The sequence below is a fragment of the Lipotes vexillifer genome, unplaced genomic scaffold (genome assembly GCF_000442215.2).
Source record: "Lipotes vexillifer unplaced genomic scaffold, Lipotes_vexillifer_v1.1 scaffold329, whole genome shotgun sequence".
Lineage (NCBI taxonomy): Eukaryota > Metazoa > Chordata > Mammalia > Artiodactyla > Lipotidae > Lipotes > Lipotes vexillifer.
Window position 1 is genome coordinate 5,245,016 of NW_006774067.1, and position 18,077 is coordinate 5,263,092.

Consider the following 18,077-nt stretch of genomic DNA (forward strand, 5'->3'; position numbering starts at 1 on the left):
AAAAAAAAAAAAAAAAAAAAAAAAAAAAAAAAAAAATCAGTAAGTTACAGTAGACACATTCCTCTTCAGATAAATCAAATAAGCAGAGGTTTGGGTGTTGTAACAACCAACTAAAATCTTTTTGAGAATGTATGTTTCTTTGAACCTCTACAGTAATTTGAATCTCTAAAAGAATCCAAGGGTTTTTTTGTTTGTTTTTTTGTTTGTTTTTGGTAGCTTCGTTTTGTAAAATGGTGGGATGAGAGCAAAGCACTCAAGTGTGGGCCCTGATTTCTCCTCTCTGGACATTGGTCTGGAGGGAGAGAAGTGAGTGAACAAAATGGGATGAGCACTGAGAGTGGAAGAGGTACTTGACCCTGTTCTCTGATTGGGACCCTCGGGAAGATTACTGTGCAGGGAACCACATCGGTCCCCTTGGCTGAGTAGTATTTTCAGAGGTAAGTGAAAGGGCCTGGTGAATCTTAATAGGCTTTCCAGGTCATGTCTTCCAAGAACCCATTTGTCTTTTAACTCTTAGTTTTTGTTTTTTTTTTTTCTTTCCCTTTTTGGCTTACTTTTTTCTCACTATTAACTTGCTGCAAGACTTCACACAAGTCATTTAACTTCTCTGGACCTTATTTCACTTATTATTATTATTTTTGGCCACACTGTGCAGCTTGTGGGATCTTAGTTCCCCAACCAGGGATTGAACCCCGGGCCACCACAGTGAAGGTGCTGAGTCCTAACCACTGGACTGCCAGGGAATTCCCTTATTTCACTTACTTTTAAAAAATGATAGGGTTCTTCCACTAAAGTCTTTTTCTGCCCTACAATTGTTTTTGTTACACATGGATTTCCTCCTTACCTTCATTCTTTTCTCCCTTATCCTCCCTCCACCCATCTTTTTCTTCTTGTTTATTAAGATTTCTTTATTATATGTCACCAACATTTTAAAATCACTTTCTCATACTTTATATCAGGAGGTAGATCAGAGGTTATTATGCCCATATTTTGAAGATACAGACACCAAAGTTCAGAAAAGCTTTATGTAAAATGAAAAACATCATCTCTTTCCTGATTTCGTGTAAGTGTAATCTAGTCCTTCCTTATGGAGCATGGAAGCTATCTAACAGCAGTGCTACTTAAATAATCAGAGCAAAATGAACTTGAATATGATAGCCCCTATGATTTAAAAGAAGACATTTCAGACTACTTAGCAATTTCATGCTGGCTTTATTTTCCAACTTTTACAAAGTACATGAGATCTAGAGGGCACACATTCTATACATGCTAAATTAATTTGTATCAGAAATTTGGTAAGGGCTAACATCAGGCTTAACGGTAGTAGTTTTTCCCCTTTTCCCATTCTTAAGATCCGCCTGTTTCCAGTTTTCTGGTACTATTTTCTGTCTCGTGGTTTCCAATATTAACTTCAGTGGCTCTGTTCCTATTTCTGAATTTATTTTTACTCTTCTGATTTATAATTACCTGAATAATTGTAGTTAAACTATCACTTAAACATAAAATTTCTGAAATGTCAAAATGTTCCCACTTGAAGAAAAATTCTCCTAAAATAAAGTTAGCATATACCATACTAATATTGTAATTAGTGACTTTCAAAAGACAAAGTGATGCGAGCAAATATACTGGTCCATTTAGATTGATTATTCATAATTCAATTCGATTGACTAAAGCTTGGCTCTGGGTTCCTGCATACAGGAGCCAAGAGTCTGGGTCAGTGAAGTGTTAGACACAAATAGGATGAAACTCATAGTCTGATGTAATCTCTTAATCTTGCCTCCACTGGCAGTAATGCATCATCACTGTAACTGACTAAGTTTACCATGGTTAGGTTTTCTTTCATAAGATGCCTGTGCTAGTTGGAAGGGCCCATATACTTAGCATTTAACCCTCTGACATTCATCTTTGGTAAGGTTTGCTGAAGCCTATTCAGCAGGCTTGAATACAAGGATTATGACAATCCACAGATCTTCTCAGTGTAGAAAAAAGTGTCTTTCTTAATATGCAAGAAATTGAGATTTAAAAAAACCCTTTCTCCCCCAATAAGTTAAGCATATCTAATTGGTCAAGTCCAGCCCCAAATCATTCCTTCTTAAACTGTGTATTTATGAACTGTCCGTTTTGTTTTCCTTATTACATAAGATCAAAAACATCAGATTTCAATGTTTAAGGGCTAAGACCACTGGCCTGAATAAGTGAACTCTTCAGGTCAACAGGGAGATCCTTTAGTGGTTATACGGCCCTATGGTTTCTTCAACCACAGACTAATGAAGTTCAGTTTTCAACTCCTTTCTGAAGTATTCCTAATTACCTCAGTCCACAGTCAACTTTCCTATAGGTTATGTTCTATACAATGCTGTCTATAAAGGTTCATTTTCTGCCATTTTATTTGTAGTCTACTTGATTTGATTATAGGCTCCTAAGGTCAAGAATCTTATTGCCTGCCTAGAGCAGGGAGCTGAATTAATATGTACTGATGGGTCATTTGATCTTGTTTCCAAAGACAGTTGGCCATAGTGCTAGAGTTACTTCAGGTCTGGCCTAACTGTTGCAAGATCGCTGGCTAGCCACCTACATACACAGATCAGAAACAGCTGAAGAATACTCCTTCCTCATTATGCATCAAATTTAAACTGAGCAATTTATTTGAGCACTTTCAATACGCCACGTACAGTCCTTTGGGTCACAAAAATAGTATGTACTTTTTGTAAAACGACTTACAAGTTCTAGGCACAATGTAAAGTACTTTATATACATTGTGTTATCTAGTGATTTTAAAAATCACATTAAACAAGTGACATGATTATTCATTCCCCTTTTACAAGGAAACTGAGCCTATTTGCTCATGCTTACATAGAAAAGTTTACACAAGAGAATTTGGTTCAACCATAGCATTTGGCCTCCAATATTTGAGGTTTTAAACATAACTTTGGTCAAAAGTAGGTTGGTCTGGAGCTTGGGTTGATCAGGAGCAACCAATATGAAACAGGAAAAACCCAAGGATGCAAGTGACTGCATCACTTGAGGTACTGGCCATAGGAAAACCGTTGTTCACTGCCTTTTTTTTTTTTTTTTTAATATTATTTTACAATCTACTTTTTATTTTTAATTATTTATTTATTTATATTTTTGGCTGCATTGGGTCTTTGTTGCTGCACGTGGGCTTTCTCTAGTTGCAGCGAGCAGGGGCTACTCTTCGTTGTGGTGTGCAGGCTCTAGGCGCGCAGGCTTCAGTAGTTGTGGCACGTGGGCTCAGTAGTATGGCTTGCGGGCCCTAGAGCGCAGCCTCAGTAGTTGTGGTGCAGGGCTTAGTTCCTCCACCGCATGTGGGATCTTCCCAGACCAGGGCTTGAACCTGTGTCCCCTGCATTGGCAGGTGGATCCTTAACCACTGTGCCATCAGGGAAGCCCTGCTCCCTGCCTCTTATTCAAAGTCCTCCCATTGCCTTCCGGATCCTGTACAATCTTTCTGCTCTCATGACTATGGCTGGTTGTTTCCCTCTCTTCTTTCTAGCCCCCCCCCCTTTTTTTTTGGAGTATAGTTGATTTACAATATTGTGTTAGTTTCAGATGTACGGCAAAGTGATTCAGTTATACGTATACATGCATATATATCACATATACATCTTTTCAGGTTCTTTTCCCTTATAGGTTATTACAAAATATTGACTATAGTTCCCTGTGCTATACAGTAGGTCCTTATTGGTTATCTATTTTATGCATAGTGGTGTGTATCTGTTAATCCCAAACTCCTAATTTATCCCTCCCCCCTTTCCCCTGTGGTAACCATAAGTTTGTTTTCTACGTCTGTGAGTCTATTTCTGTTTTGTATGTAAGTTCATTTGTATCGTTTTTTTGAGGTTCCACATATAAGTGACACTATATGATATTTGTCTTTCTCTGTGTTCACCCCTTTTAATGCTCATCCTCCAAACATAGATGTTCTTCAAGTTTCTGTCCTCACACCTGTCTTTTTTCCTTTATCTAGTGGCACTCAGAGTTTAGTGTGCATTGCCATTGGCTTAGGAGTCATCAAAAATTCAGATCCCCAGGCAGGCCCCAACTCAGGTTTAGTGACTTAGAGTTTCTGGGGGAAATGACTCAGGAATCTGCATTTTAATAAGCAGCCCAGGTGAGTTTAATATGGATAGAGACCCATACTGGGAAACAGAGCCTCTACCCTCTCTCAAAGTCCTCATCTGCTCTGACACCTTCCGCAATCAACTCTTTTATTTATTTATTTATTTTGCGGTATGCTGGCCTCTCACTGTTGTGGCCTCTCCCGTTGCGGAGCACAGGGTCTGGACGCGCAGGCTCAGCGGCCATGGCTCACGGGCCTAGCCGCTCCGCGGCATGTGGGATCCTCCCGGACCGGGGCACGAACCCGTGTCCCCTGCATCGGCAGGCGGACTCTCAACCACTGCGCCACTGGGGAAGCCCCGCGATCACCTCTTTGTAAACAACTTTCCAATCATTATCTCTAGAACAGAATCATCACACTCCAGACTCACATTCCAACTTTGTTAGTGACATTCCCATTTGGATGTCCTGCTGGCACCTTGCACTTAGTAAACCCAGAACCAGACATCCTCTTGCCTCCAAAATATCAGTTATTCCCCTTGAATTCCCTGTTTCTATTGACAGTGCCTCACCTGTCTCCTAGCACCTAATGTTATAAACTTACTCAGAGTCATCTTGCACCTTCAGACTTCCTTTCAGTCCCTAGATCCAGTCAACGATGAGTGCCTGACTCTCTTCCTCTGCTGTAAAGCTTCCATATATCCCAGTGGGTACAGCCCCCAGTAGAGCTTTAAAAGAATGATGTCTGGGTCTCCACTGAGACCCATTAAATCAGAATCTCTGGAAATGGGCCGTGGTAATTAGTAGTTTTAAAAATTCTCTGGGTGATTCTAATGCCTATGCAAGGTGGGAAACTCTGAAATAGTCCTCACGGTTTCATACTGATAAGATCACCTAGAGACCTTCATGGTCTCCATCCCCGGAGACAATGATTCAATTGTTAATTATTGGGAGAGTCAGGAGAGGTGATTAGCTAACAAATTTGAAGTTATCCAGAGGAGACAGTAAGAACCTGAACTAGGTGGTGATGAAATAGAGTGAACAAATGGGAAAGACAATGCGGAATTATGAGCTTTAAGACTTGCAAGCTGGCAGATACAGGAGGTGAGAAAGAATGACAGATGCAAAAGCAGTGACAGACACAGTGACCATAAGCTTAGATAATAAGAATGCTGATGGTGAGAAGCAAAGGCAGGAGTAAAATCTTGTTGTGGAGGATGGTTTGTGTGTTCATGAATGGATCTGGTTCTGCACTTGCTGAGTTTTAAAGTATTGGTGGGGTAGGTGGAGGTGTCACTTGGGTAGTGGAGGATTCTCAAAGTGTGGTCCCTAGATTTGCAGTATTGGTATCACCAGAGAATTTGTTATAAGTGCAAATTATGAGTGCAAATCCTCCCCTTCCACCTTCAACCTGCTGAAGAAACTCTGTGGCGGGGTCCAGCAATGTGCGGTTTCACAAGCACTGTAGGAGATTCTGATGTCACTAAAATTCGAGAACAACTGGCCTGGAGTAGCAGTCCTTAAACTTCATCATGCATCAGAATCACCAGGAGAGCTTGTTAAAGGCAGTGTCCTGAGTTCAGGGTTTCTGATTCATTAGGTTGGGGTGGGGCACATGGGTTGGGGTTTGCGTTTCTCACAAGCTCACGTGTGGTGCCAATGCTGCTGGTCCAGGGACCACACTTTGAGAACCACTGGTCTAGCAGTCAAAGACAAAAGAGATCTCACCTAGAAATATGGATTTGGGGGTCATCTACATAACAGAGGTCATTCAAATCTTGACTTTCTTTCCCAGATAATGGTAGTTGTCTCCTAATGAGTCTGTAGCCTCCTAACAGGTCTCTCTGCTTCCATAATACCCCAAGCTATTTTGCATACAAAAATCAGAGAAATCTTTATAAATCATAAACCCTATTTATTGCACTAGCTGCATACACTCCTCCACGGCTTCCCACTGCTCTTATTTGAATTCTATACACAGCCTGATTGTTCCTGCATGATCTGGCCCCTGCCTTTCTCTCCAGCCCCATCCCCTGTCACCTCCCCTCCCTCTCACTCTGCTCTGGCCACCCTGATCTTCTTTCAGATCCACAAACATATCACTTTCTTTCCTACCTGAGGGCCTCTGCTCACACTATTCTCCTACCAGATACACTCTACCCTAGCTCTGCAGACCACCAACTCCCCTCATCCTCCTGATCTCAGTTCAGATGTCACCTTCTTTGAGACACTTTCCCTCCTTGTCATCCCTTGTTATTTATTCTCTACTTAACCATGTTTGTGTTCTTTATCACTCTTGTCATAATCAGCAAATATCATCCGTGTTTGTTTCCTTGCTTATCATCTGTCTCCCCGTCTAGATTGTAAGTTTCCCTGGAGTGGGGACTTGTTGACTGAACAAATGAAACGTAGCAAGTCATATTCATTCTTATGTCCCCACTGGCTAAATAAATACACGTTGAACGAATGAACTGAAGAGAACTGAGAAAGGAGGCAATCTAGGGAATGTCTATATGTTACAGGAGTCAGGGGTAGAGGAGAAAAGAAGGCTGAGGAGAAAAAGAGGAGGCAGAGAGGTAGGGCACTTTAAGAACAGTGCCCTAATCGCCATTACAATTGTATATATTATATGTGTATATATATATATATATATATATATATATATATATATATATATATAAAATATATACACACACACATGCACACACAAACACATGCACACACACATATATGTAGACACACACACATATACATACACACATATATGTAGATACATATACATACACAAGGACAGATATCTAAATCTCTATATCCAGCTGTATGAATAGACATTTGGAAGAGAACATAAAATAACACTGGAGAAAAAAAAGTTTCAAAGAGGCAGCAATTTTTCTTTTCTTATATTTTAAATTAATTCTTTGAAAAATTTTAATACAAATTTTAAGGGTAAAGAGGCAGCATTTTTTTTTTTTTTTTTTTTTTTTTTTTGCGGTACGCGGGTCTCTCACTGTTGCGGCCTCTCCCGTTGCGGGGACGCGCAGGCTCAGCGGCCATGGCTCACGGACCTAACCGCTCCGCGGCAGTGTGGGATCTTCCCGGACCGGGGCACGAACCCGCGTCCCCTGCATCGGCAAGCGGACTCTCAACCACTGCGCCACCAGGGAAGCCCAGAGGCAGCATTTATAATCAATTACCAGATCTATGTAAAGGAGAGACTGAGCACTCTGACAAGGCCAAGGGTCAGGAAGATTATTTATGGGCAAGAAGGTGTTTTCATTTCACTAACACAATCCAATAGGTGAATTAGAGTTTACCAAAGTTCTTTCATCATCAATTCATTTGATCTTCAGACAAACATCTCAAAAGACAGGCAGGACAGCTCTCACTATTTTTAGCAACATGATGAGGAAGTAGAAGTAAGAAGCATAGACTGTACTTTCAGGAAGTTTGGTGGTATTTCTCATTACTAATTTCATCTGAAATAATAGATATCTACTATTTATATAGAGATTCTTTAAGGCCAACCATAATATGAGCAAACAGTTCCAGGGAACAATAGTAACTTAAAAACAAACCTCCCTAGAGCATCTCAGGTTTCCTTCCTAAATCGAGTATTTGATTCCAATAGCATTAGAATCTGGGAAGATTTTAAAATAGTACTGGGAAACAAAGGCCTTTAACTTAGACTGTTCAAAATGATAACAATTCATTTTTCCCTCTGATTTAATCAAGGTACCAATCTAAGTTTAAAGGAACTTGTACATGTCAGCATTAGGCACGATCTTTTAGTTCCTAACATCTGAACCACACTCTGATGGACCAAATGTGGGATTTATTATTTGTCCAAATAGCAAACATCAACATGAAGTCCTTAGTAGAACTGAAGGAATAGAACTGGGAGAGATACTGTTGGAGAGAAATGCAATTATTGCTCAGGATGTTCAAACTCGGTAAAAACTATCTGCACTGGTTGCCTATATCCGTTAAACTTCATGGTTGGAAACAGTTTTTCCTTCACAAATCCTGGATCCCTGGGATTACTCCAAAATCAAGCTCATGAAATAGGAAAGAAGGAAGTGAGAATCCTCTTGAAAGTGTTTTCATTTTGCTAACACAACTCAATATGTAGATTATAGTTTACCAAAGTTCTTTCATCATCATTTCATTTGATGCTCAGAATCTCAAAACAGGCAAGGGCGGCTTTCACCATCATGCTCTGAGGCCCAGGGAGGTCAAGTGGATTATCCCCTAGTAAGTAGCAGAGTCAGGACAGGAGTCCTGGGCTTGCTTCTGCTTCTAGGTACTGTGTTCTCCTCTCTACACAGCACACAGCCTAACCACACTCAGATTTTTTTTTTTTAGGAAAAAGGCTCTCTCTCTTCCTTGTGCTATCACGTTGCACCAGCAGGGCGTTTGGCCTGTGCATGCCTGGTCACCTTGCGGAGTCATAAAACAAAAATAACAAATAACAAACAAGACTTGAATGTACCAAGACATGTGACACAGGTAGTAAGTGTTCCAGAAGGTCAGGAGGAAGAGAAGACCATTAATCGTGATGGCTTTAATTCTTCTTAAATATTTGCTCCACAAAGCCACTTTCTCCAGGGTTACAATATATTTAAAAAATACATTAGGGATACCTCTAGGGCTTTATTGATTCTTAGAGGATTTTGAAATCCTCTAAGGGACCAGTGATGGATGAGAGATGAATCATGACTGTCTACACAGCTTATGACATAGATGGATTAAACTAGGGAGATGATAATTGGGCAATTAGAGCTAAGGGGAAGAGTGGTAACTTGGCTTTATTAATAGTGTTTTTTAAAACTTGGGTTTTGTGGTGGGAATTTTATTAATATCATTGAGAATATCAGTACCAGTTTCTGAATGAATGGATAAACAATAAAGCATAGAGATGAGCTGAGTAAACTGAACAAAAGAATACTTTCAGAACAGTTTAACATTTTAACAGTTTGTCATAACAAAAGATACACACACACAATAACAGATACAACAACAGATATAACACATACAATAACAGATATCTAAATGTCTGTTTCTAGCTGTATGGATGGTCATCTATTAGTTCATTTATTTATTATTAGGTCATTTATTTACTATAATATCTTATGGAAAAACCTGGACGAATTTTTTGGCCAACCCAATAGAATACTATATGAAACATGCTGCTTAAGTATATTTATGCATATGTAAAAATAATAACTAAGGTTTTGTTCCTGTCGAGTAATGTGAAATTGGTGAAATTCTGCACCTGAAAATTATGATGATACTTTTCTCAGAGCCAATAAACGAGGGTAGTGAACGAATAACCTGGATATCCAATCTCTCCCTGCTGGGTAGACAGCTCTTTCTTGCTTTCTGCCTCACTCTTTTTCATTCCCTCACATATACCCAGACACAGACAGATGAACACACATATCATTACGAAGCTCAGTTTAACAAGAGTTTCAATTCTTCAGCTGTGCAGACCACTATACTAGGTACTATCGAGGGAAAGAAAAGCATAGATGAATGAAGAACAATTCCAAAGCCTCCTTCTGCTTTCTGAGTATGGCTTTGGAAGTGAATTTGAATCTTAGTTCTGACACTTATGTACTCCATTATCTTGGGTAAGTTCCTTGTTTTCTCTGTACTATGTTTTCTTTTTTTTTTTTTTTTTTTTTAATCTTGAAGTGAGAATAATAATAATATCTACTTTTATGGGGTTGTTAAGAGGATTCAGTGGGATAATGTGTGCAAAACATTTTGAACAGTGCCTGTCACAGAGTAAGCTATTACTGTTGTCATTATAATTATATTATTATAATGTTGTCATTATAATTATATTATTATTTCGAAGATCTTATACTCCAGAAGAGAATACAGACTTAAACATAGCTGAGTCTAATGGAAACAATCAGCACATAAACAAAGGCATGATCAAAATGCTCTGCTAAATGGGTGTGTGTGTTTAAACCCGCAACACCCTAAATTTAACCTTGAGAAGAAAGGAATAGACCAAGCAGAGTTGATCATTTTTCCAGGTTCTATAAATATTATCCCCTTTTGCCACTAAATGAATAATGATGTCTTCAAAACATCAGTTAGATGCAGCACAGAATTATATATGGGAAAGTGGTCTTGCTTTTAAATTCAGCAAGTTGGCCAGCTCAGCAGAGGGAATTTCAGAACAGAAGGAGGAAATGGAACGAATAGTCTTTAAAGGGTCCCATCTACTTCTGAAATTCTATGATTCCATGGTCAAGATACTTGATGGAATTTCCAGAGACATAAAAATAAGGTAATTTGTAAAAATAGGCTTTTCAAATGGTAGTTCCCTCACCTTCTTTCCCCTATTTTTTCCCTCGATTATCTTTTGAAGAACTGGTCTTGGATGAAAATTAACATTCACCTCATGAAGAAAGAGGAGTTATTCTGAATGAATTGGGTCACCAAGGGAGGAACTCTATTAAACAAAGTCCTTGGGGAAGTGAATTATTTATTGATTTGGTTTGTGGTCTAAAGCTGAGGTGTCTGTTGAAGGAGAATGGAAGCCTTTTGCCATTGCATATTATAAGGAAATTAAAGAGAAAGGCACTGGGAATGCATATTTTAGAAATAAGTATTTCTAAATACTTAGAATAAATACTTAGTATTTCTAAGTATTGTATATTAATTATGGCGAGAGAGGGCAGATGAGAAGAATGTAAACAAGAAAAAAATGCTGATGTTTGAAATTTACTAAAAATAATCTAAAAATATTGGCTCATGTCAACTAAATCTGTTACTTTTTTCTAAGGCAGTGAACAAGTATAAGAAGCTCCTTTTATATGTTTTGCTTTGCTTTCTTGTTAGTTCATTCATTCATTCATCAAAAATGTATTGATTATTCATTACATACCAGCCAAGACTAGGACAGACATGGTCCCAGTCCTGATGAGGGTTACATTTTTAGCAACAGAAATGGCCAGAGAGAAAAGAGAAGAGGAAAAAGAGGAGGCTGGACAAAGTGAAAATCCATTTTTTGAATAATAAAAACTTGCTGTATAATCTAGTAATCTAAGCTTTTTTACCATACTCCTCGATAACAATCTGGGCATGTTCAGCTGATTTCAGTAGTAAAATAATAACATTTGTGAGAAAGCTAACGCCATCAAAAATAAATACAGATCCAACTCTAAAGGGGAGAAATTTGAGAATATTATCCTCTTGAAAAAAAAATGATCAGTGTAGTGTAATTTGGTTGTGATGGATGGTTCTTTCCACCTCCCAAGGTGGATCGTGTGGTGCATCAACAATTTAAATTACTCCCCAAATTGGACCCGGACTCTAGGAATTATAAAAGGGGTATTTTCAAAAGAGGTCATTGCCTAAACAATTCCTTTAATCAACAGTTAGAGGATTTATTTAGCTGATGGTGCCAAACCTTCATGAAGCCTATGACGACGGTGCATCCCTCCCCTAAGTCCCCGTCCCTCAAAAGAGTAAGAGGATCAAATGAATTTTTAAATGCAGATTTTGGTTTATAGAGTTCTTTTTCATCTTCTGGAAAGTGATTACCAGACTTAATCAAGATTCCTCTGTGTATCATTAGCTAATTTTAGCTTCCTCCTTTTTAAAAAAATTGAATTTTATTTTTTTACAGTGAGTTTGGGAGAGACCAGTTTTAAGTCCTCTGTGGATTTCATGGTCTTCAGTTCAAGCCTTCAGGGAGGCTCAATTTAAAAGTAGGAAAACAGTAATTAAAAGTGATTAGGACAAGAAGTTTTGGTGCTATGAAATGAGGACTCAATTCTCCCTGTCATAAGCCAAACCAAGAGGCAATTTTTGGTTTTGATTATGGCTTTACTTGCAATTTTAATAAACATGAACCAGTATTCAAACTTCTAATATCCTGCTGCTTAACTATTTCCAAAGAGCTATCCAGCTCTTTTAAACAGCTTTTGTTTTAAACTTTTAATTTGTTTGGCTCAGCCTCACCTTAGAAAGTTGTAGCTTCATGGTAAACCCTTTTATAAGTTGATTTCCAGAATCCTAAGCGATTCTTTCTTTTCCCCTCCCAGCTAAGTGTTTCCTCATGTGCCCAAATCGTTGGTGCTGACAGCTTTCCTGCCTTGTTTTATCTGGTTCTCACAGTAAGGACGAGAGACAAATACAAGAACGTGTCCAGTGTTGACTGGATGCGGCACGACTCCGCTGATACTTACAGCTCCTCCAGGAAGCGGAGACCGTGCAGAGGATTCGGGGGAAGCTGACTGATGTTGTTCATACTCAGGTCTCTGGAGAGGAAGAGAGGCAGTGTGTGAGGAGCGGCGTCTGCCACCACAAGGCAGTCCAGCTGTTCAGTTCACACATTTGCAAGCAATACAGCCAAAGGAACTCGTTGTGTTGCTTGACAAATGAATCGCTCTTTTGCACGTTAAATATATTCCTTTCCTCCCGTGTCCCCCCCAACACCATGGGCTCTCAATCAAATCAGAGACCCTAGGAGGAGCTGATACGGAATTCAAATGATTTAGACCATTCATAGGCATGGTTGTAATTCTTTATGTTTAAAATGACCTGAGTAGACCAGCAAAGGGAACAGACATAACTCAACCACCCTAGACATAACTCAATGTCGGGTCCTGCTTTAAATTTTGTGGCAAAGAGAAATGTCTTCACCATGCAACTCTGGAAGTCCTGTTTCTCTGGGACTATAAGCACCTTGTAAAAACAAATGTTTTGATTCAAAGAAACTTAAAAAAACAAAACAAAACAAGACAAAAAGCCTATTCCCTCCTTCGAACATGTTCCTTTTGCAGGTTCTCGGATTGCATTAAATAAGTGAAATGAACCATAAAACAAGGGTGTAATGCGATCCTGCTCTGTAGCACACTTCCTGCTGGGCCTGCACAGTAGTTCCTGGCACAGGAAACAGCAAGCCACTTTGGGCAGAACTCAATCAATTTTTGTTTTAAGCGAAACTCCGTGTAATTAGATTTTATTGTTTTTACTTTTCTATTTCTTTACTGTCTCCCACATAATCCTACAGCATCACTGGTATATGCTGTCTGTATCTCAGAGGCCAAAAGACCAACTGATAGGCAGAGTCTACTCAAGACCAACTAAGACCGCATAACAGTCAGCTGAAGGTTGACTTGAAAAATGATGTGCTCAAACGCAAAGACTCAGAACTAATGCCATTATAATCTCAGAGCGGGTCTACATACTTAAAATTTATCTTGAGATAAGATAAGGAGCTTATTTTTATTTATTATTTTTAAAAAATGATTCAGTTGACATATAACATGGTATTAGTTTTAGCTGTACAACATAATGATATATGTACATATTGTGAAATGATTACCACAGTAAGTTTAGTTGACATTCATCACCACAGAGTTACAGAATTTGTTTTCTTGTGATGAGAATTTTTAATACTTACTCTCTTTAGCAACTTTCAAATATACAGTATTGTATTATAACTGCAGTCACTATGCTGTACATTACATCCCCAAGACTTATTTCTCACATAACTGGAAATTTGTGTCTTTGCCAATTTCACCCAGGAGCTTTTATTTTATTTTTTTTAACATCTTTATTGGAGTATAATTGCTTTACATTCTTGTGTTAGTTTCTGCTGTATAACAAAGTGAATCAGCCATACATATACATATATCCCCTTATCCCCTCCCTCTTGCGTCTCCCTATCCCCCCCCTCTAGGTGGTCACAAAACACTGTGCTGATCTCCCTGTGCTATGCGGCTGCTTCCCACTAGTGATCTACCTTACGTTTGGTAGTGTATATATGTCCATGCCACTCTCTCACTTCACCACAGCTTACCCTTCCCCCTCCCCATGTCCTCAAGTCCATTCTCTATGTCTGTGTCTTTATTCCTGTCCTGCCCCTAGGTTCATCAGAACCATTTTCTTTCTTTCTTTTTTTTTTTAGATTCCATATATATGTGTTAGCATACGGTATTTGTTTTTCTCTTTCTGACTTACTGACTTACTTCACTCTGTATCACAGACTCTAGGTCCGTCCACCTCACTACAAATAGCTCAATTTCACTTCTTTTTATGGCTGAGTAATATTCCATTGTATGTACCTGCCACATCTTTTGTGTGTGTGTGTGTGTGTGTGTGTGTGTGTTACGCGGGCCTCTCACTGTTGTGGCCTCTCCCGTTGCGGAGCACAGGCTCCGGACGCACAGGCTCAGCGGCCATGGCTCAAGGGCAAAGCCGCTCCGCGGCATGTAGGATCCTCCCGGACCAGGGCACAAACCCACGTCCCCTGCATCGGCAGGCGGACTCTCAACCACTGCGCCACCAGGGAAGCCCTCTGCCACATCTCCTTTATCCATTCATCTGTCAATGGACACTTAGGTTGCTTCCCTGTCCTGGCTGTTGTAAATAGAGCTGCAGTGAACATTGTGGTACATGACTCTTTGAATTATGGTTTTCTCAGTGTATATGCCAAGTAGTGTCACCCAGGAGCTTTTAAAAAAATCCAGATTATTCTTGTTATTGAAGTGGCCACAACCATTGCACCTAACCAGCAGATTTCAGTGTTGATAGCTTGATACCTTTATCAAATATTAACTTTTAATCAGTGGTGCCAAGAACTAAGGGATCATTCACTCTGTGCCTTTAAAAAGTCACGAGCATGTACAGGGAAGATAAAATATTTTGCTAAATGTTTTTAGAGTATGGCAACCCCCCCAGAGTTATTAATTTTCATATTTATTAATTTTAATTATTAGTTTTAATATCATTGTTGGTAAACAATGATGTAGCTGAGTAAAATGCTATATTCTCAAGCTAAAACTAAACAATGCTAAAAATATAGACCAAAAACATTTGTATTGTCCATATATTCAAAATCTGATTTTTTTTCCTGGCACTGTTTAGAGCCAGATAATTGATTCACAATTTTAGTTCCCGGTGCAGATAGTTCTCTGAAGAAGCAAGGTTGTTTAGTTCACTGAACAGGCACATATTAAACTAAACAATACAGTCTCTGGATTCCTTACAGTGTCTATATAATCTCTGCAAAGACTTGATATTTCTAAGGCATATTCACTTACTTTTAACTGATATCCCACTTATTTCCTAAAAGGACCGGGTGGTTTGCTTCTGGAGCATGTTTATTAGTAACTTAGATCAAACCAGTCTCAAGACAGTTGGTGTGGATAGCACTGACATTCCTCTCCCTCTCGTATTTCCCTGTGTGATGTGCAAATCAGTCTGGGACAAACACTGATCTTGTCTATTGCAGAAAGCTCTAAATAGAACAAGGAAATTTATGTTTAAGGAGATTCATAAGCATTCCACATTATTTTACTATTTATTACCCTATTTCAGGCACCTGGAAGTGAAGCTTACATCAGCATTCACTCTCAGGGTTCCCCCTAGAGCATTTTTATGGTGGAGCAGCAGAAAGAATGCAGGTATTGTTAGTGTACAGTGTCTTGGGTTTGAATCCTGACCTCCCCATGTGCTAGCTGCACGATCTTGGGAAAATGAACCTCCCTGTTCAGGCTTCCTCGTATTTCAACAAGGGTGTTCCTACATTAATAGTTTCATACCCTATGATAGCTGTTTCCAGTCAGGAGGGAGAGACTTAATTTGCTTCTTGAAAAGGAGAGTACCTCCCTTTCCCAACAGGAAATTAATCACTTCTCCCTGTCACCTGACATTGTGGTTCCTCCCAGAAAATGAGCTCGTACATTCGGCCCTCCATATCCGTGGGTTTCGCATCCCAGATTCAGAGAGCTGATTGTATTCACTGAACTACACCATTTTATATAAGGGACTCGAGCATCCTCAGACTTTGGTATGCGCGGGGGCTCCTGGGACCCATCCCCCCGTCACACCGAGGGACGGCTGTATTGCTAAACCGACCCTTTACGACTTGTTTTCTAATATAGACTGTTTACTTTCTTTTTCTTTTTTTTTTAATTGAAGTATTGTTAATTTACAATGTTGTGAAGGCGGTTTTCTTTTAAAGAGCTGCTAACAATGCAGATAGACCTATGGCACAAAATAACTTAATAATAACAATCTAAAGTAAAATGAAATAGACTTTTAAAACATGAATCCAAAGTGGGTAAGGTAAAAATTAGTCGCATTCACCTTTCCTCTTCTGTGTGCACCTTTTGCATTGATGTTGAAATGTAACACCGGTCTAGCTCAGGGCTTCCCAAGCTGTCCGTGGTAAAAGACCAATGAAAAAAAAGTTCTACTTTGCCATCGACTTATATTTTTATAAAATTAATTAATAGAAAAGTGAAATAACACAAAGATATACAAAATACAAGCCTCAATATTTTGTTATGTGACTTGACAGATTATTCAATTTCTGTGAAAGTTTCTAAATCTTTACTCTCAAATTCTTATCTGTTGTGGATTAGTAAAAAATAACCCTGGCCTGGGAGGGGTCCTCAGACCATGCCTTTTGGTGAGCAATGCTGTTCTTGCCTTCGTGTCAAGAAGGGCAAGACTTAAATTACTTTTAGCCAGTTCAATTTTGAGTAAAACATGATAGAATGAGAATATTTGGCTGCTAGAGAGGACTGGCACTCAGCAGGGTGATGTCGCCCACTTAAAAGGGAAGAAAATGAGGTTCACGGAGTTGAGAGGTCTCCAAGTCACAGTGCAGAATTTAGTGGGAAAGCCCCTGGGCTGGAGCCTAGAGCTCTACTTGCCCTTGGTTTTTTGCTTTTCCTTTTTTCCAACAAATTTTCCACTCTGTATAAAAACATCCTCATTCTCACTCTTAAACTATTTTTCAAACTTTTCTGTTTTTTCTTCTATAGTGTTTGGTCTTTCTGACCCCTGGAACACATATAACCTTAGCAGAATGAAGGGATCTTAAAATAGTTTCCAAATCTGTGCATTACTTACTTTTTAAACTATCATTTAAAAAAAGTCCCTATTTTGCACCACATTTGGCCCATGGTTCAGTTTCCTAAAATCAGTGAAGCAATGTAATGCATTTCTTTAATTTTTTTCATCTTTTGCCAAGATGTTGAAATTAATTTTGAAGAACTGGTCACTAGGTAAAAGGATTTCATCAGAAATGGAGGATTCATTGTGACAAGATGGTCAAATATGTTAAACCATTCTTCCCTGTCTCTGACCCAGCTCTTGTCTACACTGTGTTAATGACCACATCTAGAAATCTGGAATAGGATTTGCAAAGTTCCATGGGAGCAGCTGACTATCTACTGGAACCATTGCAGGAGCTTTAAAAAATATAGATGTCTGGGTCCCATCCCCAGACTTTCTGAGTCAGTTGGTCCAGTATAGGCATTGCGATTTTAAAAAACTTCTCAGGTTATTTGAATGTTCAGCCAAGGCTGTGAACAGTGCTTAGGAATAACTCTTTCTAAATTTCTAGATGGGTGCTCTGAGTTCCAGAACTCACTCAAAATTTAGGAGGCTAACTAAAGATATTGTTTCCTCTGGGTAGAGAGTTCCACCCAAGCGGATAGTATCTTTCTCTTGAAAGTGTCTTTGTTGCTTGCAACTCTATTATTTATTTTTCTTCATTTGACAAAATATTAATTGAGCATTTAATTGTGGTCAGGTCTAGGAAGACAGTGGAGAAGAAATCTGAGTCATCTTCAACTTTTCCCTTTCCTGCTGTCCCTATGTCCCTAAGGCACCCAGTGTTAATTCTGCTACAAAGCTTGCTTCTGGATCTGGCCTCACTTCTTTCTTGGTTGCTACTTTTGGTCAGGTCCCTGCTCTGTTGATAACTGTTCTACTCTCCTGTTTACTGTGCCTCCTCATTCTAGGTCATCTTCTATACCATGGCCAGAGAGGTCACCCTGAAAAGTCCATCCGATCATGTCACTCCACTCAGAGACATTGCTAGCCAATAAGAAAGGCATCCCCTCGCATGATTTGGAGAAGCGCTTCCCCTCTGGGAGGGGAGGGTGGTAAATTAAAGAAAAGGTCATTTGCCTTCTGCAGAAGCAGCCAGGGAGCAGAGTGAGTGGGGTGGCAAA

General features: G+C 39.3%; 1 protein-coding gene across 3 annotated transcripts in view; it reads right to left on the bottom strand.

Moving 5' to 3' along the window:
• The window catches only part of LGR5 (leucine rich repeat containing G protein-coupled receptor 5), a 121,536-nt gene that overhangs the window by 50,781 nt on the left and 52,678 nt on the right, over window positions 1-18,077 (bottom strand). For all 3 annotated transcript variants that reach the window (XM_007448778.1, XM_007448776.1, XM_007448777.1), the window contains exon 2: window positions 12,288-12,359. In XM_007448778.1, the coding sequence (XP_007448840.1) occupies window positions 12,288-12,359 (72 nt within the window). The remainder of the gene's footprint in view (window positions 1-12,287; window positions 12,360-18,077) is intronic.